A 27,260-nucleotide genomic window follows, 5' to 3' on the forward strand; every position below is an offset into this window, starting at 1 on the left:
GAGACAAACTAGAGCCTTATTATTTAATATTCTCCACTCATTTCTCAGGTTATCCGTTCTTCTCACTTGTTTCTTCTTAAGTCGATCCGGGGCTCAGGCCCGGCCTTTCCTCTCTGTCCCCTTTGCCTTCTTCACTTCATGTACCTAAAGCCTGGAGAAGTGGAACCCACACGCTGCCACCCCGTGTGCCCAGCCCCGGACTTAAGTGTGCTCAGAGGCAGGGCTGACTTTACAACTTGGGAGCCAAGACACCTCACAAGCTTTGAGACCAACCCAGTGGATACGGCACTAAATGGCTTCAGAAGATGATTTTATAGGGGGAAAAAAGTAAAGGAATTTGGGTTGTTAAGCTTTAAGAAGGAAAGGATAGAGAATAATTTAATCATTCATGTACTGGAAAACCATTATTACGGAGAGGAAGCCAGTTAGTAGTTCTTGGCCAGTAAGAAGACTGTACACTAAAGTGACCACGTGAGAGGGTTGTTTGCCAATTAGGAAAGCGATTTACACTAGAACCATCTATCGAGGGAGGCTGTAGACGTACTCTTTCAAAAGTCTTTATTAAATAGCTTTTAAACCCATTTGCTCTGGGTAAGTTCCATATCACTAGTCTCTCCGCTGGGGATTATATCAAACTCGATTTTTTTAACCCTAGCTGACTCTTATATAGGGAATAACTTAATTAGTTAATTGATTATGTTGCCATATATAAGATATTTGGCTTGTTTTTAAACATTTAAGTGTTGGAGAGCCATACTACACAGCATATACTGTTACTGCCCGCTGCGCTCTCTGTACCCCCACCTGCCTCCCATGTGGGTGCCTACGGCTGGCTTACTGGACGATTTAAAATCATTGCCAAGTACGGAAATTCTTCCAGTCCTGTTCCTAGTGGTACCCAGGAAGGCAGGAGCAGGGTATGGGACATGATGCGACAAGTCAGTTGCTATTTCCACAGTTGTAGCAGGGGAAGTACCATCGAAGGGGTGTTTCATTCCTAACGCTGAAAGCTCGGCGGTGGGGGGCAGGTGTCTGCCTGCTCACAGCAATTTATGAGGCAAAGCATAAACAGGACCGAAAAACAGGACGCATGCGCCTTCCTCCTAAAGGAGCTGTGTCCACGCAGCAGTAACCAACAGCCGGACGACCTCTGCTGCTCAGCTGACAGACGTGCCCTTCAGCACGAATCCGTTCATCCATGTGCACCTGAACTTGTGCGTTTCACTTTGCGCTTCCTCAAGACATGTTTTATTTACTTCAGCGTGCTATAATAAAAACAGGTTTGTGTGGATGAAATTGAATTTTCATGACGCTACCCAGTGAAAATGGCAGTGATTAACCATAGAAATGTAAGAAACCACATTGAATGTGAGAATGCGTCTTATTATCCTTTTTAACTCAGATAGGAAAATGACTGTTACACAATGTGTTAGTCAAGAAAGGCCTGTCGTTAGAGACCCTGAGAAGCATCAGGCATTCCTATTTTTAACCACCAGGTTAAAATGCCTTCGCTTATGTTTTAGAGCTTAGTGGGTGGATGTGTCTTATTAATTTGTGGGATGAGGAAAGTGGCACCGGTTTTATTTCTGTTGCAGTCATTTTACATAAATAATATAAGTGTTTCTGGTGTGGCTAAAACAGTAAGAAAACATTGACATAAAGGTTCAAGTTGTTAATGTTTCCCAACTATTTAACAGTATTTGGCTATCACAAGCCATCTCTTCATATATTTAAACCGGTTTATAACTTGATACTCCTATATAGATATTTAAAATTACCTTTGAAAATGGCAGAGTTAAAATCTTGGTAGACTTAAAAAATATTAATTACATTCAACAAAAGGACAGTTAGTAGTGTTCCTGGTTTTATTTCACAGGTGGATATTCAGGTAAGATCACTATTTCTGTTTAAGAGTGAATTCATGTTTTTAGACTCACCTGCTTGGATAGGCTGTTGGTTTGCTGTTAACATTTTATCATGTTCATGACTCATTAGCATAATTTATGAAATAAGTTAATTGCTTATTTAAAAATCGATATTTATTTTTAGAAATATTTGTATGTGTTGAGCTTTATTTCTAATTGCAAGATTAATTTGTATATTTTCTAAATTGAGCGACTACTAGAATTCTGTTTAATAACAAGTATAAAGTTGAATCTCGCTGTTGATAATTACTAAACAGTTTTAACTTTAGATTGAACTAAACTCAACCAAAACAATAACTTTAAAAACATGTCTGAAAATTGGAAGATCACGTGAAAACAAAAGAATCCTAAACTGTCACCTGGCCTCTCCTCTCTGACAATACCCAGTAGACGCTCAATAAATAAATGACAGTGAAGTGTGGTTATGTTGAAAAACATGAGAAATAGCACTAGCCTGCCTACTAGTAGAAAACTGTCATGCTAAAAGTTTGCTTGAGTTAATTTTAAAAGCATTTCAGATGTAGGTTTTCTTGATATATTTTTCACTCTTATCATTAAATCTCAACCTTCACTTTGTTTTGAGGGATCCAAGTGAAGGCGAAGCCAGTGGCAGAACCGACACCTCAAGGTGAGGAGCCACTATTAATACTTCGCTGCCAGGACCCTGTGGTGCAAACATGCTTTTGAAATCCTGACAGCTCTTAATAGACACGAGTAGAACTAATCGGTAGATAGTATGTGTGTTTTGCATTTTTATAGTGGGATGGGTTTTCCTAATGTTGCCTAGCATTTAATTACATTTACTTAACTGTAAGGTTGTGTTTTCTAAACATTATTTTGAATTGTATCCTTTGTAGAGAAATCGCCTTTCTGTCCTATCCAATATGTCTTAGCAGAAGAATTAATAGATTAAATGGACTGATCCTTTTCTCACTAAAATGATGTAACTAAAATTAGTCTTAGTCAGATGATACAAAACACCGAGATAACCGAATGTGTAGGGAAATTCAGTAACTCTCGCCCTGCCGTACTTTATGGTTTTGACATTTGACAAAAGCACTGGTTGTGGATTTGTTCTAGCGATGAGGCTCAAACTTGAGCACAGTCAGAATAAGCCGGGGGGGGGGGGGGGGGGGCAAGAGATGGCTGGGCCCCGCCCTCAGGGCCTGTGATTGGGGGCGCTGGGACGTCTAGCAATCACATTAATGACATGCTAGTACTTGTGTTCATACTTATAAATGGGAAGTCAACGAAACAGGCATTAGAGCCCATATAAACCTCAGAACCTTGACAAGCAGCTAGCTCCTCAGGACAAATACCCCCGCTCCCTTCAGCTCAACACGAGCCTCAGTCTAATTGCTAGTTTTTAAAATCATTTGAAATATAAAACATGAAGAGCTTTGGGAAAAGTTCATTAAGCATTCCCGTGTAGTCCTTTTTACAGACTGTGCTGTGTTTATGTTTAATCATAATAGCTGAAATGTTTGCTTATAGAGGTCGGTTCCTGAGTCACCACGGTAGGAAGCCAAAGCAGGCAGGACAAATGTTTTGAACGTGCTTCTCCTGTGAAATGAACATGAGGGACTTTTGTTTTAAGCCCCTCCCTCACTGGGTCATCGTTCTAGAGCCCCCTTCTTGCATCTCATCCTTCCTACTAAATTTCCCTCTGGGACACTTACCAGTGTGCAGTGTCACTAGTGGCTGCTAACATCACAGTTAATCTGCATGCATTTCATCCTTTTAAGGTGACTGACTACCTGTCCCTTTTGTTTGGTCCTTGTCGGGCTTTTTTTTTTTTTTTTTTTTGCTTTTGAACAACCTACTACACATAAGGTACTTGCTGGCCGTTTCATCCTCACAACCAGGTGAAAAGCATCCATTTTAGAGAAGAAGAAACAATAAGGAGCGTAGGTAGGGCCAAACCAGTTCTGATGAGGTTCTGTCTTTCTAGAGAGATGATGGGACATGATGGTGGAAAGCATGCGCTCTGGAGCCAGACCCCCCAGGTTTCAGCTGTGTCCTACCGCTTACCTAACTGGGTGACTGTGGGACAGTTACTTTCACTCTTCGGGTCCCCAGTTCCTCACTCTGACTCTCTCCTGGGATTGTTGTGAAGGGTCAGTGAGGAGGAAGTGACACATGCTAGGCACTTTGAAAAGCTTCTGGCGCCTACTAAGTGCTTAGCAGATGTTAGCTGCTGTTATTAGCATTGGCATTCCCGGGGCCTTTCTACAGCTCACGTTCCCATTGCTGATGCCTCTGAGATGCTTGTAGCAAAACGTCTCGTATGTGCCTGTTGTCTTAAGTCACCAGGTTTCCTTGGGATGCACGGAAAAGTAGACTTGGAATAAAGACACCTGATTTCTAGTCTTCACTTTTCAACTCATTAGCTCTGTGCCCTTTAAAAGAGTGATCTAAGTTTCCTAGCCATCAGTTCTGGTTTTAAAATGAGTGCTTGAGCAAGTGGCTCTTGGGTCCCTCGCAGCCCCAGGCCCCGGCACGCTGATTCCATAACCTCAGTTGCACACGTGGGCCTGATAAATGACCCTGGTCCCATCTACACACCCAGAGAGGCCTGTGGCTTAGAGTGACGGGGAAAAAGAAAAAGAAAGAGAAAACATTGGAAAAAATACTCCCCATCCTTATTTAATAGTGTTTGGAAATTTATTTTCTCTACTTATTTCTTTCCTTATTTTCTCAAGTTTGCATAGTTTATACAGCTTTGGAGGCTCAGAAACTTGGAAATGAGGGGGAAACAAATACACATGTATACATAAAAATTCATGTATGTAAATGTATACAGGAATGTACATTATACAATAATATTGATGTAAAATATATAATAGATTATGAACTTTCAGAGTATGTGAGATAGGTTAACAAGTTAACCTGTATCTGGATAATTGCTCAATAACTTTAATTACAGCGTCTTCTGAATCACAAATAATCTACCAATTTTACCTTCCTATGATTGTGTGAACTAAGTTTTCTGGTTCTCTATTATTTATGGGAGACCTGCAGTCAGGAAAATTCCGTAAGGCTGATGACGCACTTAACAGATACGTGGTAATCATCTGCTGTGTGCCCAGCACAGTTCTAGAGGCCTGTGGATGTCAGGGAACATGACAGACAAAGCTCCTGGGCCTCCCAGAATGTACAGTCCCATGGTAGATTCCGGCGAGTAATAAACGTAATAAATAAAAGAATTAAATAGTTTATTAGAATGGGATAAATGCTATGGAGGTAAAACTGGAGCAGGGTGAGGGAGGCTGGTCGTGCCAGGGTAGGAGTAAAGGGTACAATAGGGTGGTCAGTGTACATCACGTGGAGAAAGTGAGCAAAGATTTGAAAGATATAAGGGAGTTGGTCATGCCGCCGTCAGAGGGAAAAGCATTCCTGGCAGAGGGAACAGCCTGTGCAAAAGCCTTAAGGCCAGACCATACCCTGTGTGTCCGAGGAATAGTGTGGAGGCCAGTGTGTCTCGAGGAGTGAGTGAGGGGACAGTAATAGGTGCTGCGGGGTTGGGGGCAGGCGTTGGAGTGTAGACTATTTAAGGACGTTTCAGCAAGACGCTGACACCGTCAGAGGACCCGGTGTCTGCACGGGGGTGTGTGGCGTCGCCTGATACTTTCCCCTCATTGCCGTACCACACACTCACTCAGGACTATCAGGGGTAAATAACCCTCTGCGGAGCCATTACTACTATCCGTGTCCCCAGTCTCCTACCCCAAGGAAGGTAGCATTTTCTTTGTATTTCAAAAATGTGTATTTACAAGCAGAATGCTAGTGGTTTCTTTTTTTGTCCAAATGCACAGAAAGTCGAGAATCTGCTTTTGCAAGCTTAAACAGAAAAATCCGGAAGGAACTGAAAAAGTACTAAGTTCTTCACTTCCAGCTGCAAACTTGTTTCCCACAAACAAATATATTTAAGAAAATAGACTGTTTTAGATTCAAGATATTAATAGTCAAAACAGATGGCCACCTGGGGTCTGTTTTTGTAACAGCAAATGGCATAAATCTTTGTATCTAACCTGCAGGTAGTCTGCAGATTATGTAGTTTTATGAAGCACTTAGATTTTATGTGTGTCTTGATTTCCTAGCTGAGTGGAATTTTTGTTTCCATTCTTTCCCTTTGCCCTCTTCTTTCAGAAGTACATCCGGGGAACCAAAAGAAAGAGATAAGGAAGAGAGTAGAGACTCCAAACCCCGTTCTCTGCGGTTCACCTGGAGTATGAAGACCACTAGTTCCATGGACCCCAATGACATGATGAGAGAAATCCGGAAAGTATTAGATGCGAATAACTGTGATTATGAACAGAAAGAGAGGTTTTTGCTTTTCTGTGTCCACGGAGATGCCAGACAGGACAGCCTGGTGCAGTGGGAGATGGAAGTCTGCAAGTTGCCGCGGCTGTCACTCAATGGGGTCCGCTTCAAGCGAATATCTGGAACGTCTATTGCCTTTAAGAACATTGCATCTAAAATAGCAAATGAGCTTAAACTGTAAAGAAACTCAAATTTACAGGATCAGGGAAGATATAACCATAGTATGGGGTACAGTTTTTGAATGTACTGGTAATGCCTAATGTGATTGGCCTGTGAATCTCCCCATGTAGAATTTGCCCTTAATGCAATAAGGTTATACATAGTTATGAACTGTAAAATTAAAGTCAGTGTGAACTATAATAAATATCTGTAGCTAAAAAAGTAGGTTCACATGTACAGGTAAGTATATTGTGTATTTCTGTTCATTTCCGAGTTGTATAATAAAACAGATGATTGCTCAAAAACTTGTATAGTTGTCTAGATTTCTGCACATAAATGTACGTTTGAGTCTTTGAGTTGAAAATATTCTTCCCTGTTATTTACGTTCTGGTGGGTTTTTTAAGTTCTTACCTCCATCCTGCAATTTTGAAAACTGTGTCCAGAATTAAAAGTGCACAGAAATAGTCTTTATGATCGTAGCATGGACTTTTACAAGTTATTTGAAAGTCATATTTAAATTTAAAGCAGAAGCTGATCCATAGATCAGCTTTATTATACACAGAATTTTACCTGCTTATCTTTGCTCTTACCCTGGTTACCAGAGAAGGTTTAGTTGAGAAGATACACAATGTTTACAGTGTTGGCACTTAGAGTTTTTAAAATAAAGTCCAGGAAAATAAATAATAGCTTTGCCTTGAGCTTCCTAAGAAATCCTGGGGGAAAGTAAAACCTACACCAAATTTCTTTCTGCTACTTGTAGCAGCACAATTAAAAAGAATCAATACTTTGTCCGGCTGTTATAATGTAAACTGTCACTTAGGTTTGCTGGCTTCCGAATCCCAGTGTCATTGCGGGAATATAAGAATATCCGGAGTGTCACCTAGCACAAAGTCATCTTTCCAGTGTTGATCAATGCGTCAGTTAAGAAGTAATGCCACCTCAGGAATTAACTGGCACTGGGGACGTCTGCCTTGCTCTCTTCCCCTCCACTTCCCCAAACCCAACCCAGTAATATCTGTAAGTACTTAGGAGACTTTTGAGCAAAACATCCTGTTTATATCAGTATATTATTGATTTATGCTTACGTGGTTGTTCGGTTTGTTCCCATGTAACCTGTTTGTTTCTACTATTTTGCCAGATTTCTTGTATTTATTCCACATTGTTATGCCTACAATGTGCGGCTTTGTAAAACTGGGCATTTGCCTACTTTCCTTTCATGACTAGTGACATAGGCGATGTAAAACCACTAGTAAAGGTACACTTTAATACTTGTTATTTTATACTGAATTAGCCTTGGAGGTTGACTGTGCAATGTTATTTAATGTTGTAATTACTGTACTATTTACATATGGGCCCCATCTGCACACTCCTGAGAAACAGAAAGTATATTCAAATTTTCTCAGTTTAAAGAAAAATAAAGCTGTGATAAACACTGTAATTCCCACCTACATTAGAACGCTCGAAGTGTAGGGGATGCCATTCCATAATGGCTTCCAGGCTAGGAGGACTTTTCCATTCTGTGCTGTACTGTCATGTAGCTTCCTTCTGTACCAATTCTGTTCTAAAATGAAGTGTATGTTTGCCTTAGCAAAGGGTGGTGTTGGGGGTGAAAACAACAGCTGTGTAGCCCCTTTTTAACCTAGTGTTCATTCAAAGAAAATTGATGCAAATCGTTTCACTTTCACTGGTGCACACGGAAATTTTACTTGAACAGTTCTCATAATAAAGCACTTGTCTTTTGCTCTTTATCCGAATGTGCATTACCTGTTTTCTAGAACAAAAGTATTCTGTACGGGGAGTTTATTTCATGTGTCCTAAATATAGATGGCAGGGGATGAAGCCATGTAGGCTTTCAAGATGTCATTATGACAAGAAAGACTTAATCTTTTTATAGAAATTCCTACTATTGAAATACTTTTTAAAGAAAACAGACATCACGTCTTTTCCAAGGTAGAAACTGAATTTTTTTTTTACATTGTCTCACTCTGATCTACTCTTCTGTGTTTGTGGCAAGGAATTTTACTTCAATAGTTTTTATGAACTACAAATGAAATCTTGATAGTCACTTTAGATTTCCCATTTTATATATTCATAAAAACATAATACTTGAAGATTTAAAGGAATTTTACAATATTTGCATAAATAAATACCAGTTTATGTTCATTGGCTATATGAGATCAGATTTCCTTGGTTTCTGTTTAAATATTATTTGATAAGACATGCGTAATGTTAAATTAATTACCATGTCGAGACTGGGGCACAGTACTAATAATGAGAAATTACAATTTGATAAATAATATGAAATATATTCCAGAACCTTGGCCCTGTAATATTCTCTAAGGTAGAATTTGATTTAAAGTCCAAAAGGCTTTATTCTGAAGTGATTTTCACCAACAGTGCCATTTTACAATGTGGGCAACAAAAAATTTGTGATGAGTGAGACACCAACTTACTGTAAATAAGTGATTCCATCAGCATATGTAAATTAATCTAGATGGTCTTTTTTAAATCCAGATGAACTTCATTTTTAAAATACCTGTTGAGATGCCTACTGCAGCTTAAGACATATACAGGGTTGTCAAAGGTGGTTCCTTCTCCAAGATTTGGGAAGACAAAGCATAAACACAATAACAAAAAACACATCCAAATAGGAAGGGATGAATGTGTTCAAGCAAGCACAGACGACAGGTAAGTGGTATAGGGTTTCAGAGAAGGGTTAGTTCTGTATGAGCATGAGAAAGGAAGGCGTTCTGAGGGATTTGAAGGGTGGCTAAAGTTTAAGAGACAGAATGGAAAAGACCCTGTAGAGGGAGGGAATACGTGAGAAAGGCTTGAAGTCGTCATGGTTGTAAGATACGTGTTGGAAATGAACCACTTGTTTTAGGGGATGCCAGGGTTCACACAGGTTAATGAAGAGCAGATTATGTAAAGCACTGATTGGCAGCCCGAGCTCAGACTTCATCTGTGGTTAGAGGGGAGCAATTAGGACGCACAAATAAATGGAAAGGGATTCTATGCTCGTGGATTGGAAGAATTCATATCGTTAAACTATCCATACTACCCAACTAAACTATCCATACTACAGATTGAATGCAATCCCTCTTAAAATTCCATTGGCAATTTGCACATTAATAGAACAATCTTGAACTTAGTATGGAACCACAAAAGACCTGAATAACTGAAGCAATCTTCAGAAAAAAGAACAGGGCTAGAGGCAACATGCTTTCTGACTTCAAGCTATATTACAAAGCTGTAGTAATCAAAACAGTATGATACTGGAATAAAAACAGATATGTAGATCAATGAAACAGAATATGGAGCCCAGTAATAATCCCATGCATATATGGTCAATTAATTTTTGACAAGAACCCAATGGAGAAAGGATACTCTCTTCAGTAAACGGTGGTGTGAAAACTATATCCACATGCAAAAGCATGGGACTAGACCTGTATCTTACACCATACAGAAAATCAACTCAGAATGGGTTAAAGACTTGAACATAAGACCTGCAACTGTAAAACATCTGAAGAAAACGTTAGAGGTAAGTTCCTGAACGTTGGTCTTGGCAATGACCTTGGATTTGACACCAAAAGCAAAGGAAACAAAAGCCAAAATAAATACATCAAAGTGAAAACTTTCTGCACAGCAAAGGAAACCATCAACAATATGAAATGGCAACCTACAGATGGGAGCAAATATTGCAAGCCATATGTAAGAGGTTAATATCCAAAATATCCAAGAAACTCATGCAAATCAATAGCAAATAAAATAACGCAATTTAAAAATGAGCTAAGGACTTGAATAGACATTTTTTCCAAAGACGACATACAGGTGGACAACAGGTACATGAACAGGCACTCAACATCACTAATCAGGGAAATGCACATCAAAACCCCAATGAGATACCACCTCACATCTGTCACAATGACCTATCACCAAGAAGATGAGAGAGAACAAATGCTGGTGAGGATTTGGAGAAAGGAAAGCCTTGCGCCCTATTGTTGGGAATGTAAATTGGTGCAGCCCCTATGGAAAACAGTGTGGAGATTCCTCAGGACCAAATTAAAAATCAAACTACCTTATGACCCAGCAATCCCACTTCTGGTTCTATTTCCAAAGGAAATGAAATCGCTATTTTGAACAGAGACCTGCTGCGTTCCTACGTTCACTGCAGCATTATTCACAACAGCCAAGATATGGAAACAAGTGTACAACTAGGAATCAATGAATGAAGACAATGTGGTATTTACATATACAATGGAATATTACTCAGCATTAAAAGACATCCTGCTATTTGTGACAATATAAATGAATCTGGAGAGCATGATGCTAAGTGAAATCAGCCAGACAGAGAAAGACAAATGCTGCATATTACCACTTATATGTGAAATCTGAAAAAACAAACAAACAAACAAAAAAAACCAAACTCATAGAAACAGAGTGGAATGGTGGTGGCCAGGACCTGGGAGGTGGGAAAATGGGGAGCCGTTGATAAAACGGTACAAACTTTGATTTATAAGATGAATAACATCTGAGGATCTAATGTATAGCATGGTGACTATAATTGACGATACTGTGTTATATAATTGAAATTTGCTAAGTGAGTAGATCTTAAGTATTCTCATCAAAAAAAATGTATGTGAGGTAAGGATGTGTTAACTTGATGGAGCGAATCCTTATACATATATCAATTCATGTACACTTAAAATGTTACAATTTTGTCAATTATACCTCAAAAAGCTTTAAAAAAAAAAGAAAAAAGTAGAATTACCATATGATCCAGCAATCCCACTCCTAGGTATATACGCAAAATAACTGAAAATGGACTCAAATGGATATTCGCACACACATGTTCACTGCAGCATTATTTACAAGAGCCCAAAGTTGGAAGCAACCCAAGTGTCCATTGGCAGATGAATGGATAAATAAAATGGAATGGATAAATAATGGAACAATATTCAGCCTTCAAGAGGAAAGAAATTCTAACATACTACAATGTGGATGAACCTTGAAGGATATTATGCCAAATGCAGCCAGCCAGTCACGAAAAGAAAAGGGCTGTATGAGTAGCTACGTAGCAGCCAGTTTCATAGAGACAGAAAGTAGAATGGTGGCTGCCAGGGGCTGAAGGCAAAGGAAATGGAGAGTTGTTTCATGGGTACAGAGTTTCAGTTTTATAAGATGAAATAAATTCTGGAGATGGGTTGGACAATAGTGTGAATATACTCAACAGCACTGAACTGTACACTTATAAATGGTTAAGATGGTTAATTTTATGTTATACTTTACCGCAGTTTAAAAGAAAAAAAACAAAACAGCAAAGGCAGAAGGAACCCCAGCTCTCAGGAGTCATGCCCTCCCCCAGGTAGACATACATTCTTCAGAATCACTATTGTTTTCTAGAATCAGCATATCAAATTCAGTACCTATGGCTTCATTTAGTCCGCTGTTCTCCTTTCGAGATGGGTGATTCCAAATTTGTGTGCTTTTGGGTGACTTTGAATCTCACTGTCTCCTGTTTCTCTCCATTTAGAGTGAACTCATTTGGGGAAAGAATACATGACAAGTACTACTAGGAAGCGTGAAGCTGGAGATTTCTTTCCTGATGGCATTTTGGTGTCTCCAGCATCAATGTCACCTCAGTTCTTGCTTTAAAAAGACAGTTCCCCTTTTCATTTTCGCTACTGCTTTCTTGCAGCCCTTCTTCCCATCAAATGAAAAATGCATTATTATTATTATTATTATTATTATTATTATTATTTGAACATTAAATGGCCGCAAAATAGGCATACAGCAGACATTTGGTTTTTTCCCCTCAGCTGTTTGTAAAAGGGCTAGAAAGGGTGCGATGATGCAAGCCCTTTGTTTCAGAGGTTAAGTACAAAACGGGTTCTCAAACATGAACAGTAATGTTTTCTTTCTTTTAAAAGTGTAACCCTGTTTGTTACCTAAGTATGGGAAGAAATGAATCCAGACAGAAATCGGTTCACATCTTTATTCTACACTTTGTCTTTTCAGAAAATCAGAACAGATGTGGCCTGAGAAACCATATTTCATTCACACCCTCATTTCTTTACTGAGGAAACTGGATTCAAAGATGTAAGTGATTTGATCCAAAGTCTGGCCCAGGAAGGTTCTGGAACCCCAGCAGCTAGTATTTTCCATGATATGTAGTCATCAAAAACAATCCCTTTTACCTTTCTCTTTGTGGCCTCAATTTTAGAACTTAGGTCTGTCGAGCTGCCTTTAAATCATAATGCCTTCATCAATGATAGATTCTGGTCCATGTGAGACAATCCTGCTACCAGATTAAATGGTTAGAATTCCAGCCAAAAGCACAGAAAGGCCACACCATTTCTTTTAAACTTTTGACACATTGAAATTGTTGTTAGTTCCAGTTATTACCATACAGAACCACTAGAGGTCAGAGAAAAACCCTGTGCAGGATGCAATGCTCCCAGGCTACCACCCACAAAGATTGGAACCTACAAACCTGTCTACACAACACACACCCAAGTGCCCTTCCCTCCCCCACACAAAGTGCTTGGTCTCTGGCCCACACATCCCCTAGATGTAACAAGTAGCATGTCTTATTTCTTCTCCCCAGTCGCGAATTTGAGGCTCATGTCCTTCACTACTTAAGTTGGATTTTGCGATTTTTTGATTCTCTTGGGTTGTATAAATGTCTTTCCATCTGGCTACAAAGGCACCTAATTCCATTCCATTGGATCCCTCATAGCCAAATGTAATACTTTCCTAAAGTTTCTGGAACTTGGTGGAATCCTGCATTCTTTTCATATTGTGTAAATCTAACAGGGCCGAGAAATAGATATTAAAATGATATTAAAAATAATAGAGCCTTTCATAGGCATATTCTTTTCATAGCATATGTTTTTTTTCCTCTTAGAATACTGTGATGAATCAATGGCTTTTCATTGACTTAATTTGTTTCCATTATTTGTGGTCCTTAGTTATTTTTTGGTGATCAAAATGTCACAATTTAGCCAAAGGAATCCTTTAACGGGCCCATATAGCCTTTTGCCAAAAATACATAAATGTTTAAAAGTGTCTTTGCTTTCTGGTAACGACATCCCAGGCCCAGCTTATATTCTAAGCCCCAATTCCTTTCAGGGGAAATTGATATTAGAGACTAAACTGTGAACACTAAGGGTGCTTATCTGACTTGGTGCTACTGGGGTAATGTGACTTGTTGGCCATTTCAGTGGACAGAGATGGAACAATACATACATATATACACACACACTTATATAATAACTTCATAGCCATTTTCAGTGTAGTCCTAAGATGACTTCACAACCCCAATATTTAAATTCTTAATCCTGTATTCAAACTATAATTATACCTCTTTTTGTAATAAATAATTCATATAACTGTCACTCTGAAGCTCTTAATTTATAACAAAGCTACCATAATAGCTTATTTATTTTACTTGCCAGTAAAAGAAGTAGATTCAAAATAGCGACACCAGTATACTAACACTAATTATGAAGCAAATGAAATTCAAATTTTTATTTGTACATGCTTTTGTCCTTAGAGTGCACCTAGGACAGAGCAGAAAATTACTTGGCTCTAGAAAACTCTGAAATAATTTCTCACTCTGTGGGTTTTGGAGATTTTGTCCAAATGTTTCTGTTCATTTTCAGTTTGAAAGGGGTCAGCATTTGACCATTTTGAGTGTTTAGGATTTTAACTTCTACTTTCTGCTTTGCAGCTGTATTCAGTCCCTGGCCAAAGGTTAAGTCAGCTTTGCTAGTTCTCTTCATGAAGGTAAATAGAGATACTGCAACGGTTCAATCTTCAAAGTACTGAACCTTTCATTTGGTCACTGTCTGGCTCACCTACAATGATTCATAGCATTGTTACATGTGTGAGATTTACACACACACACATATACGTATATATGTATAGATATTCTATATGTATTCTATATGTATTCTACATATGTATACATAGTCTATGTATTAGAATATGCATATATACACATATATGTATTAAAATGAAATACTGTTGGCAAGGAAGGATTTATACCAATGCAGATTTTTTAGGTTTTGTCAGAAAAATTCTTTTAACTTATAAGGCCATAATTCTCACCTTATTTCTGTACACATATTCTTTTTTATGTTCTTGGTATTAAATGCAAATAGCTCAGTCATTTTGCAAGTCTTCAGTGGCTTTTGAATAAATGTAACCAAATATGACATAATTCGTTATACTGTTAATTCTTTTAAATGTTAGGTATCCTGGAGCTTTAACGCTTCCACCACAGGAGACTCTGGCTCTGCTTCTGATACAGAATGATTCAGAGGATTCTGGATCTGGCCATAGCACGTTGGGTCGCTCTGAAGTCCCCATACATACTAAATCCTGTCGTACGTGACGGGGCGTGCACAAACCAAAACCATCCCGTGGTGCTATCCAGGAGTGGTGACCGCAGGGAAGCCCTGGTGATAGAGGGAATTCCAGAGAGGGACGTGCCTCTGTCAGGGATGGGCAGCCAGGCAGAGCAACTTGCATTTCTGGACAAGTCACTGAGCTGGGTGGGCGGGCAGAGGAGGGGCCTTGCGTGGCACAGTAAGGCCACTTGGGGGAGGGGCTAGGACCAACAGCCAAGCTTTTAGTTTCTAGTGTGGGCTGGCCGGCTGTCCTGGAATCTGGAAGAGCCCCGAATTTAAAAATTAACAAATCACGTAGCCCGGCGATTGCTGCCTCACGCCCAGAATTGTGCTGAGAAAGGGCCGAGGAGGGGTACTGGGAAGCTTTCTGGAGCATTCGTTCGCCCAGCGGTTGGTGCCAAAGGTGAACCGAAATGCTGACACTGCTCCAATCCCTTCCCAGACCAAACACTGACAAGATCGAAGACTTTGGCCCCCTGACGTGGCCTCCCAGAAGTTTGAGGCTTGGCTGGCCAGAGGGGAGCCCAATCTAATCAGAGGGGTGGCCCAGCCGCCCCTGTCCTGCTCCCTCGGGTGGCCTCACAGTACTCAGGTCCTCACAGCAGCCTGAAGACAGGAAGCAGCTTGCTGTCTCTGTGAAAGAGAACACAGAATTTCAAAAAGTTCTTCAGATTTCAGGTGAAACAATTTATGGAAGACCCTTGTTTCACACTTGTAGTAAATGTTAGTTGTAACATCTTCTAACTGTCATCTCATGTTCACTCTGTAGTTACCTCAAGTCTTCCCTCCATCTCTGGTACTGAAAGCCAACCTCTTCACTGAAATAAAAATGTGCTGTGTCTGAAATGCCCAAGCGTGCATTCAATGGGATCTGCAGGAATGGGATTACCATGATAGAGTTTTAAAGAAAATACTCAGCAACTTCAATGCAAATGTTAAATTTCTCCATTCTATTAAGTCATCTATTTTTTTATCCCCTTTTGAATTGAAAGATAGTTAATATAGAAGGCCCCAAATTAAAAATACTCTTTTAAAAATAAATGTTTTAACCTGAGAGGAGCTAGGGGTTGACCATCCTCCCTTTTGGGGCTATTCAAAAGCTAGGACTCAGATGGGCTTCAAAACTGCTCCCCCGTCACTTTAAATTGCAGCCCTTGAAAAAAAAAATTAAGCCTGTTGTTTATAACCAGTTCTTATCAGCTCCAAAGGTATTTCTTCTTGAGCCCAAGCCTTTCCTATAAAAATAAACTAAGAGTTTTAAACAACTTTAATTCATAAAACTTCAGGACCGTGCAGGTCCCCCCCCCCCCCCCGTTTCTTTCTGTTTTTCCAAATTCACACATTTATTACAGGGTAATAATTACAATAAGATTAAAAGGTAAAATCTTCATATGCCTACAAATGGAAACTTTGTTTTCAGTTAAATATATGTAACACTTTCTGTGCAAGTTATTCCAAATAAGCGACTGTTTTTAAGGCTGAGATCTCTAAGCATTGTTTTACTGCGTAACTGATGGTATATTTTCATGAGTCTTAGCTCTCCAATGCTTTGGCTCCTTTGGAGGACAAGTTCCTAATTCTTAGCAATAAGGAACCTGTTTGCTAAGTGCTCAGCATCCTTCCCACTCTTTTTCCTGTGTGCAGAGGCTAGGAGGTGAAAACAGTCCCTTGGGTACTGGAGGGAATTCAGCAAGTTAACTTATAATCAAGCATACTCCCTAGAGTTTTGGAAGGCAGAGTGGGGTGAAAGCCCTGCTTTTGCTATTTTTGCTGCTTCTGCTAGGAAACGTGGCCCTGCGGGTGTTGGATGTTTTCTGTGCCAGATGTCAGGATCTGGTCTCCAATCTCGTGAGTATCAAGAGCCTGGCAGGAGATGTCTGTGTTTTGCCAGCGTAGACCTAGCAGGCATGGCTGGAAGTGGAACTCACTGTGAAGATGGCAGCTAAGGTGGTGTGTCCTTGGAGCCAACAACCCTGGTGCTGTCTTCCTGGTGCCCCAGCTTCCTGACTGCAATACAGGCAACAGCTCTGTGGTTGTTCTAGGAGTTACACTGGAGGTGGCCCAGCAGGTGTGCAGCCTGCTCTCGCAGCCCTTTCGGTCATTTGGAAGCACTGAATGCCCCATACTGAATCCTGTCCCATGTGGCCATCTAGAAGGGCACACAGGCTCAGGATAGGAAAGCCAAAATGACCAGCAGGACTGCTAAGGATTGAGGAGGGAGTAGGGAATGGGGCAGGGGGAAGTGGCATCTGCTGGGCTGTGGCCAGTGGAATAGAATGTTCCGGTGGGGGCTTCTAAAGAAACAAGGAAAGTGCCATCCAAACACCTGCCAGGTCCAGAGGTGGAGCCAACATCTTGGGTGGTCCCAGTGAAGGGAGAACTTTTCTGCCCTCTTCTCTGTTTGGAAGGGCCAGAAACCAGTTTGCAAGCTTGGGAGCTGAGACACATCAGGTGGGGAGAACAGAAGAGAAACTTATTGCTTCCTTAATCCCCCTCTTACAGACACACAACCGACATCAGGTGCTGCCCGAAGAAGGAGCAAGGATTAAACTTTAAACCAACTTCAAGGCTTTGAGTATTATATGGAGTTTGACATTGTAAAATTTACAATTACATAAATTGAGACCGTGTTTGCAGCTTGGGAACTTTTGATTACCACTGCGCAATCAGAAAAATTAGAGGACTGCCCAAGTTTTCACCCAGGAGCGTAGGAAGCACTCCCACACTGGGTAACTTTTAAAGACAATGGTAAGAAACCTGAAGATGGTTTCTGATTACATCTTGAGTCTTTGCATGCTGGTGATACAGACTTAATCTGGAGATCAATTTTCAGTTGCTATAGTGTTTTGCCTTTAACAAGCAAGCTACATGTTGTTGTGACATTTGGAAAGTCTTTTGGGCAAAACGCATTTTAGATCCCACGGACACTCTACCTTTGTCTCCGTTTGATATGCAGTCTTGGGAGGGGAGTATCTCTGAAGTCAGTTTTGTACAAAGAAAAGGAACTGTTTAGATCTGCTTTAGTGTATAACTTAATAGTTACTTTAGTAAAGTTATAAATCCACAAATCTACCTTCCCATAACCTTTTAAATTCAACTTGTCTATTTTATTTTATTTTATTTACAAACCTAACAGAATTTAACAATCACTGTAAGGGACTTTTACCATTCACTTAATTTAATTATCTTACCCATTTTAAGTGACTTTTACAAATGTAATGTATTTGATTTTCTTTTCAAATTCTTCAACCATGTGCAAGACTGTATAATTCTTGTAAATATAGTAAATTAAACTTAGTTTTATATTCCTTTCCATTTAAACCTATAAGTCTAAATCACTTGATTATGTATGCATTTTAAGTTGGAATTACAAAACTAGTTTTTAAAAAATATTTTAATCTGCTAAATTATAAATATCGATTTACAGCAATATATCCAAATCATTCTTAAATGTATTACATATTTTAATAATATTAAAATAGTAATGGAATAATAACCCATATTATTTTATATTTAACTCTAAGTTTCCAAGAAATAAAAGACATTTGCCCACCTAAGAAAATAAGGCATCTTGAACAGGTTGAGATTCACAATACACAGAATGCATATCTATCAGAATGATATTCTTGAAAATTGTGACTTTAATGATTACATCGTATGACGTCTTATGATTGCACCAGAATTTGGCTGGTCCATCCCCCTGGGTTTGCTTCATTTTTCACTGGCGTCAGACTAGGACTAACACCAATGACACAATGCTTCGCCTGAGTATTTCCTTAAGAGAGGTACCTAGAAAGGTATGGCCATTTTTCAGGAAGTTTCATACATATTTTCTGATTGCCTTCCCAAAAGCTTGTCATAAATTGGCATCCCATGAATCCTGTATTACCACGATCATCTTGCCATACCTCCACCAGCACGGAGTATAACCTTTATTACCATCGTCGTCGTCATCATCATCCGCCAGTTTGCACGTGGACAAAGGAAGTCTCATTATTTGGGGTTCATTTTTTTCGTGGCAAGTGCGGTTGAACGTGGTTTGTAAGTTCAGGATGCACTGACCTGTCGGGGTATCCCTGGCCCACAGGTGGGGGCGATGCGGGCGGGCGGGCTGAGCGCTCTCCCCGAGGCCAGGCCCCGGCGGAGCCGCCGCAATCCCGGGCCCCACCGCCAGAGGGCGCTGACACCTCAAGGCCCCCGCCCCTCCCGGCCGCGGCGCGGGGAGCAAAGGTTGGTGTCTTCACACTCTCACTCCGACCATCGCCGGAGGGGCCGCGGCATCATGACGGTGGGAGCCAGGCTCCGAAGCAAGGCGGCGAGCAGCCTCCCGCGCCGCGGTCTCCGGGGGCGAGGGAGGGCGGAGGGGGACGAGGAGACGACCGCCATCCTGGAGCACCTGGAGCTGGGGGACGCGGTGACCGACAGCGCAGCGAGCGCGGAGCGCCCGGGGCCCCGGAGCGCGCGGCGGGTGCACCTGGCTGTCCTGCCCGAGCGCTACGAGCCGCTGGAGCAGCCGGCGCAGGACGAAAAGCCCAAGAGGAGGTACCGGCAGAAACTGAAGAAGTACGGCAAGGTAGGGGCCCCGGTCGCCCACTGCCCGGTTCCCACCATCTGACTGTTCTCAGCTTCTCTGGGCTGCCCCTGCGTCCCCCCTCGGCCCCCACCCCCAGCTTCTCGCCAGCATTCATTATTAAAACCCCCAAAACTGTTCCCTCTGTGACCTGGGAAGTGAGGAAAAAGTAAGTTGCAAGTAACGATGGAAACTAAAGCAGAGGTGTCGCCGGGCACCGCTCCACCTGTAACAGTCCCAAGGGTCACTTAGCAAGGTGGTTCCTTATCCCAGGTGTGCCTTACACTCCCTTGTGTCATCGGCAGGACAGAAGTCAATGTCCCGGCTTTAGAGATGGGAATACTGAGCGTGAGCGTGGTCAGGTGACTCGTAGAAGGTGACCCAGTTGGAAAGAAGAAAGTTGCAGCCCAGTTTATCTGTTTTCCCGCAACAGTCTCTCCCGGATATCCCACTAGCTGAGAACTGTTTGGGTTAGTCCCCCAAATATTCCCAAGATTATTTCCAGGGCCTGAAAACTCAACAACTATACAAATATACAGCTATCTGTGTGTTCTGGGACCTGTAAACTCACTACCATTTGCCTCCGGTCTGGGTGAGGGGAGGAGAAATAGAGAGGGAATAGGGGCATGAATGTGGGATAAAACGTCAGTGTCCTCCTTGGAGAGCAAAGCCCAGGTGCCCCTACCTGGAAACACTGAAAGCTGCCATTGCTCCTGTTCCCTGGGGCTGAACACAGCCACCCAGGGGGAAATCCAAAACTCCTTGTGTCCTGGCCAAAGGCCGAGGGCCCCATCTGATTTACTGTCCAGTTATCTGTGTCCTGCAGTGGCCCTCATCAGACCCGAAACCAGCCGGTCTCCATACCGGGAAGCGTAGGTTTATCATCCTCATTAAAGGTATATCAGCAGCTTTCGGAGCAGTATACAAGCAAGCAGAGATAAAATATATTAATACAAACTATAAAGTTGGGACTTTCAGGCTGTGTCATCCTAGGATTAATCATCCTTCTTCCTGGTCCCCGCTGAGCATGAAGAAGCCATCATTTGCCTCAGCTGGTGAGCTGATAACGTGGAGCTCTCAGCTCAGAGGCTGGCACTTGCAGAGGCTTTCTGGGTGCTCACTACGTGCCAGGCATTGCCCTCAGCACCAGAGATACAAAGTGGATATACAATGCAGCCCTGCCCTAGAGAAGTCCACAGCCTCCCAGGGAGACCTGGAATAGCTGGGGCACCGCCCTGGGGCTGCACGGTTCAGACCTTGGCAGTGAATTCTCAGGGACCAGACCATGAAAACAGGGAAGTTTTCAAATCAATGGTGAGATGAAAACTGGTCTCAGAAGAACTTAAGGTTTCACAGGGTAAGTTTGAGGTACTGCTCTTCATACCCACGAGGATGGCTATTATCGAGAAAAAGAAAAGAAAACAGAGAAACTCCCAAATAACAAGTGTTGGCAAGGATGTGGAGAAATTGGAATTCTTGTGCATTCTTGGTGGAAATATAAAATGGAGCAGATGCTGCAAACAATTGGGCAGGTCCTCAAAAAAATTAAATATAGAACTACCCTATAGCTCAGCAATTCCTCTCCTGGCAATATACCCAAAAGACTTGAAAAGAGGTACTCAAACACACACACACACACACGTATACTTACACATGTATATATGTGTGCATGTAATATGTACATGTATATATATACATTTTCATAGCAACATTATTCATAGTAGCCAAAAGGTAGAAACAACTCAAATGTGTATCAAGTGATCAACTGGTAAACAAAATTTATACATACAGTGGAATATTATTCAACCATACAAAGGAATGAAGTTCTGACACACACCTCTAAAGCATGATGCTAAGTAAAAGAAGGTCACATGCTGCATGTATGATTTCATTTATATAAAATATCCAGAATGGGTAAACCCAGAGAGACAGAGCACAGACTGGTGGTTGCCAAGGCCTGGGGAGGGAAAGGGATGGAGAGCAGAGCTGCCTAATGGGTCCGGAGGGTCCCTTGGGGTGATGAAAATGTTTTGGAAGTTCATAGACGTGGTGGTCACACAATACTGTGAATGTACTCAGTGCCACGGAATTGTTTACTTTCAAATGATTAGGTTTTATGTCAGGTGAATTGTACTTCAGTTAAAGAAAAAAGAAAAACAATTCACCAGATAGACAGGGGGTGACATCCAAGGCGGAGGGAACAGCACGAGCAGAGATGAGGACACGTGAAAGCTCGAGCGTGTTACACACTAGTTCGGTAGACCCAGCAGGCCAGGGGAGAGAACACGGTCGTGTGACGGTTGGCCGTGCCCTTTCTGCCTTTCAAAACAAAAGCCAGCTTCAGCTTCCAGTTTTTCTGAAACAACCGTGTTGGTGAGTCAGCTGACCCTCCTTTGCTGAAAATCCAGGAGAACAGCCACAGCTGAGCTAGAAACGTGGGGAGGTTTGTTCCCTGCTTTTGTCACCAGGTGAAACTTTACCTTGCTTGGGCTCAGTGAATAACGAGTGACCTGGAAACAGTGCCACATCACAGTCTTCTGCCCCGTAATGATGATCCAGTCAACGGGGGACCACATATACGACAGTGGTCCTGTGGGATTATAATGGAGCTGAAAAATTCCTGTCCCCTAGTGAGGTCCCAGCCATCGTAACATTGTAGCACTGAAGGGACCCGGAGTGGGCTGCCTGTCATACGTATGAAAGTACTATGCCTGCCACTGGGTGACAGCTGCCTGCAGCAGTCAGGACAGTCACGCGCTGTGCAGGCTTGTAGCCCAGGAGCAGCAGGCTGGACCGTGCAGCCGAGGTGTGCTGGACCACATAGGTGTGAACGAGCCCTGTGATGCTCACACAGTGATGAAATTCCCTCATGATGCGTGTCTCAGACGTGTCCCTGTCCATCAAGCGACACGTGACTATATGAAGGAACGGCTGGCTTTTCCTTCAAGAGAAGGTGATTAAAGTTCCCATTCATCTGTGAACTGCCCAAATTCTTCACCCACGTCCCATCCTACTCCTCGGGAAAGAAAAATGTGTGGCCCTTGTGAGATGGGAAAGGATTGATCACACTCCCCTGCAGCCCCCTGGCTCCAACCTGGGCCCGACCCCGGTGCTGAGCTGGTCCAGTGTCCCCAGTTGATTTTAAAGGAATGATACTAGTCTTCATATAGTACCTTCATTGTTGTTGCAGTTCTGGGCTCGGGGAAGGGGAAGCGACATGAGTTTGCTATGCTCCCGCAGGGTGCCTAGTGCTCTGTGCACAGGTCACGTGCATTGTCTCTGAATCCGCTCAACTGGGGACCCCATTTTGCAGCAAAGGAAATGGGAGTTTAAAGAAGTGAAGCTATTTGTTCAAGGCTACGCAGCTAGAGAGCAGCAGAGCTGGAGGCCACAGTGTCACCTGGTCCCTGCCTGTGCAGAAGCAGTTGGGAAGAGGGAGGAGTTGGGGTGAGGAAACTAACCCCAAAACTTAACGTAAAATAATAAGTGCCTTTCCCAGGCACCTCTGAGAGCCACCGGGGGAGGTGTGGAAAGTCATTAAATTTTGTTAATCAGGCAGCTAGAAGAGGGTTGGGGATGGGAAACGTAGGGTGTGGAATAACCTTTAGCTCAAGAGGGAGAAAAGATTTGCCATGAGGCGTGGGCGTTGGAGCCAGACTGCCTGGACACCTACTGCGTGCATCCTCGGGCTATGCTCACCTCCCTCTGCTTCAGTTTCCTCATCTGTAGCATGGGCTGATGCAAATCTCCTCCCTCGAATGATGCTGAAATGGCCGTTGATAGATATTTCACATTTCTTTGCCTCACGTATTCTCAAATCTGTGCTTTGACAGTGTTCCCACTAATGAGCTATTTCAGTAGTTTTTTTTCCCTAAATTGCAAAGATGAAGTGACAAGCAGGTTTTGTTTTTTTTTTTTTTAATACCAGCAGTTTTTTTTTTTTTCTTTTTATTCCTTTTTTTGAATACCAGGCTGAGGATAATGGAAGTGCAGGTACTCAAAACGTCAAGTCTAACGCAGGCCATCAATGATTCTGGTGGCATCGTTTATGAGGGATGCTTTTGAGTGTTAGATGTGCTGCCAGAGGGACACTTTTGTTGTGGGATGCTTTTGTTGTTTGTTGTTTCAAACAGGTTCCTCAAATTCTCCCACTGACTCTTTTTTTTGTTTTTAAAGATTTTTTTGTCGGGAAGGGGAACAGGACTTTATTGGGGAACAGTCTGTACTTTCAGGACTTATTTCCAAGTCAAGTTGTCCTTTCAATCTTAGTTGTGGAGGGTGCCATTCAGCTTCAAGTTGTTGTCCTTTCAGTCTTAGTTGTGGAGGGCGCAGCTCAGCTCCAGGTCCAGTTGCCGTTGCCGTTGCCGTTGCTAGTTGCAGGGGGCGCAGCCCACCATCCCTTGCAGGAGTTGAACCCGCAACCTTGTGGTTGAGAGCCCACTGGCCCATGTGGGAATCGAACCGGCAGCCTTTGGAGTTAGGAGCATGGAGCTCCAACCGCCTGAGCCACTGGGCCAGCCCCCTCCTACTGACTCTTATTACCCTTTCATAGAGATGTAGCTCCTAGCAACATCACTCCCCCCCTACACACACACACACACAGACACACACACACACACACACACACACACTCACACACACACAGACACACACACTCACACACACACACACACACACACAGACACACACACTCACACACACACACACACACACACAGGCATGCACCCTAATGTCGCCTTGAGAAGTCCACAGGGCAGTGGCCCCCGAATCAGGTGTGGGTCAGATGGGAATATACCCTGGACGTAGAGGGAGGTCCAGGCAGGCTTTGCTAGCAGCCTCACTGCTGTCTCCAAGACCTCAGAATTGTCTGGAAATATGCAGTGCTGGAAAGGCCTTTGCAAGGTGGTGACATCTGTTCTGAGCCCCCACGTGTTCTTGGGCCAGGGGTGGGCTTGAGACAAACCTGGTACTTGCTCATTTGCCCTGGGAAAATGAGGCACAGTGATTCTTTATGTAGGTCACCCTTGTGCATGAGGAATTACAAAGCTGCTTAACCTGACCCTCTGCTCTTCTCTTCTCTTCCTAAAAATAGAACGTTGGGAAAGTCATCACCAAAGGATGCCGCTACATGGTCCTGGGCCTGCAGGGTTTCGCCGCGGCTTACTCCGCCCCTTTCGGAGTGGCCACCAGCGTGGTGTCATTTGTCCGCTAGTGGGAGCTGCTGAGGCGGATCCCTCCAGAAGAATGGAAGCCTCCACTGCTGGAGCCATGCAAATCCAGAAGCATCTTAGACTTGAACCCACAAAATACTTGGAAGAAAAAAAAAAAAAAGGCCTTTCTTTGTTGAACTGGATGAGCGTCGTGAATGGGACACCCCTGCCCACCTGCTGAGCTCCTCCCATCTCTTGGATGCGCTGGCTCCTATGGACAATCCCACAGAGAATTAGCTGGTATTAGGTTTGGGGTTTGAGTTCCTTTGCTAGGTGACAGGGGACTGGCGTGGAAGCAAACCCTTGACAGATGTAAGCACTCTGGGTTGCAAGTAGAGTGGGGATTAAGGGGGCGGCGGTGGTAAGGTGGAAAAATACTGGAGTGAGATAATTTGCTACATTCTTCTGGAAAGGTCATAGGCCACGACCTTTCCACGACCTATGACCTTCAGGCACTCACAGCCCTTGGCGACTTAGGTTCTAAAGGCACCAAAGGAGTGGCCTGCTTTCTGAAATCATGTCCCCCGTCTCCTTCTTTCCTCCACCCCTTTGTCACCAGCAGTTTAATTACAGGCTTGAGAAGAAGGAAGGAAGAAAAGTCTCTTTGAAGGCTGTGACACTTTGAAACTGTGTTCACAGTGTGTCGTGACTGTTTAAAGTAGATGAAAGCTTGTCACCGTCACCCTTCTGTGACATGAATGTGAAAAGGAATGGCAAATTCAGGCGCAGCCTGGGTGGGTGGGGAAGGTCGAGTAAGGGAGTGCTCCTGACGGTTCGTGGGCTCAGTCCGACCCAGCCACATGTTAGCGGCTGGCCAGACTCACCCACATACGTGACTGACTGGTGTCCTGGGCCTCCTGACTCAGGTGCCAGCAACACCTGCTCAACATCTCTACGCCATGCCGACGAAGGCTTGGGAGAGAGGGAGACACTGTATCTGGAAATGATGGTGTATGATTTAGAGAAGGAACCAGTACGTAGGAAACAGGTGCAAAGGAATTGGAAACAAGACAAAAGGACATTGGACGAGACAGGTGGAAGCGCAGGATCTAGTTCTGGGTTCTCAGCATTGGGAAATCTGAGGTGGCCAGGCCGCCAGCTCTAGGAGGGACTTGGGGAAGCTGGGTGGCCAGAGGTGCCATGGCTGGTGCTTGAAAACCCGAGGCCCATGACCTCACACGGGCTGACTTTGTGGCATCCTCTCCACTTTTGTGCTGCCCGTTTTGACCTCATCTCACTTGAATCCAAAGGTTAGGGTGGGCGTGGTCCTGACTCTCCCCCAGGATGACCCATGGACTTTCCACTGGATCATTGGACAGGGAGGTGAAAGAACGAGGGGTCTCCCTTGCCATGCCCCCATGATTGGCCACTATTCTGACTCTGTTTCCAGAATATCCAGAAGTCCAAAACAGTTACCGCTGATCAGCGTCAGTGGCAACACCGACCTGTTGCCCTTAGAAGTTTTCTCAGGCCATGGAGAGGAGGCCTTGTGGTCATGCTTCACCGATCAAGCCCAACCAGATGGCCCTGGGATGTGCAGAAGTGAGAAGACAGATGAACAGACAGAAAAAGGAATGGGCTGAGGAAGAAGCTGCAGCCACGAAGCGAGACTCGGCTTCCCATTCTGCAGGCTCACGTGGAGACGAACTCGGATCCAATTCCTGCATCATTAATATTTGTGAGGAAAAGAGAAAACACATGTCCTCGTTTTCGCTCAAATGATGAATGCGGATAATGGCACATTTTCACACATGTAAGATAATTATAGCTCGCCTGTCCACCCTGGGATTCGGAAAGAGAAGAGATGTGAGTTGGAGAAAAAGCCAAGCACAGTTTCGTGGGAAAGTCAGGTCTGCTCTGCCTACCGGTCATAGAAAGGAAGCCGAAAGGAGGGAGCCCGCGGTGGGCTTGGAGGACACCCCTCCCCCGGGGGCCAGGGAATGCTGACCAGCCCCAGAGATGCCCACTGAGTCTCTGGGGAAATGGAAATGTGAGCCCAGGAAGGGACAAGAGTGACTGAGGCCTGTGAGAGGAAAACCTTCCCTCCCTGCCCCCCAAATTGGAGATACCCTCAGGTCAAGGACATTTGGCCCTGCATGTACTTGAAGTACATCTGAAGTCTAGTGAAGAATTAACCCAGGAATTTGAAAAGTCGAAACCTCACAGGGATTGTCCTGGAAGCCAGATTCATGGGACAGAATGTCGCTCAGCCTGAGTAGTCACTGACTCCACAACGGGGCACCTGTATTGCAGATAATGTTCTTGCCTCTTGTTTCTCTTCATTTTTTTTTTTTTTTTTTTAATATCAGGGTCCACACCCTATTGAGAATTAAATTTTGGAGGTTTTTCTTTACACGCTTGACGTTGAGGCTTCTTTTGTATCCTTTTCTTGCCCTCTTGTGTAAATAAAACTCCAATTGGTTTAATTTTCTGCGTAGGAAGATATTTTTTTTGGTTCCCTCACTTTCTAGCCTTGCCCGAGAGATGCCAGCCAAAGCTGTGGACTTCCTACAGCAGGTGACGGCCCGTCGGGGGAGAAGTGGAGAAGCCCAGTGATTCTCTGAGGCCCAGGAGTGGGGAGAGAGGCCCCGACTCACCTGGAACTCTGCTTGGCTGGTAAAGGTGGGGCCGTTCTCCACAAGTCCAGCAAAGCAGGCTT

At 43.2% G+C, this 27,260-nt stretch overlaps 2 protein-coding genes across 4 annotated transcripts in view; both read left to right on the forward strand.

The window, feature by feature from the left end:
• MARK1 (microtubule affinity regulating kinase 1) overlaps positions 1-7,154 on the forward strand; it is an 86,352-nt gene extending 79,198 nt beyond the window's left edge. Inside the window, exons 17-18 of one of the 3 annotated variants that reach the window (XM_033099738.1) lie at positions 2,509-2,553; positions 6,075-6,716. In XM_033099738.1, the coding sequence (XP_032955629.1) occupies positions 2,509-2,553; positions 6,075-6,429 (400 nt within the window). In that variant the 3' untranslated portion in view covers positions 6,430-6,716. Of the gene's footprint in view, positions 1-2,508; positions 2,554-6,074 lie in introns of all 3 variants that reach the window. The other 2 variants (XM_033099740.1, XM_033099739.1) reach the window with 2 other exon arrangements.
• Positions 7,155-19,034: 11,880 nt separating this feature from the next.
• Positions 19,035-27,013, forward strand: C27H1orf115 (chromosome 27 C1orf115 homolog). The gene is made up of 2 exons (XM_033099801.1): positions 19,035-19,394; positions 24,484-27,013. The coding sequence occupies exons 1-2, from the start codon at positions 19,104-19,106 to the stop codon at positions 24,601-24,603; spliced, it is 411 nt and encodes a 136-aa protein (XP_032955692.1). The 5' UTR covers positions 19,035-19,103; the 3' UTR covers positions 24,604-27,013.
• The last annotated feature ends 247 nt before the right edge of the window (positions 27,014-27,260 follow it).

This window comes from Rhinolophus ferrumequinum, chromosome 27, assembly GCF_004115265.2.
Source record: "Rhinolophus ferrumequinum isolate MPI-CBG mRhiFer1 chromosome 27, mRhiFer1_v1.p, whole genome shotgun sequence".
NCBI classification, from domain to species: domain Eukaryota; kingdom Metazoa; phylum Chordata; class Mammalia; order Chiroptera; family Rhinolophidae; genus Rhinolophus; species Rhinolophus ferrumequinum.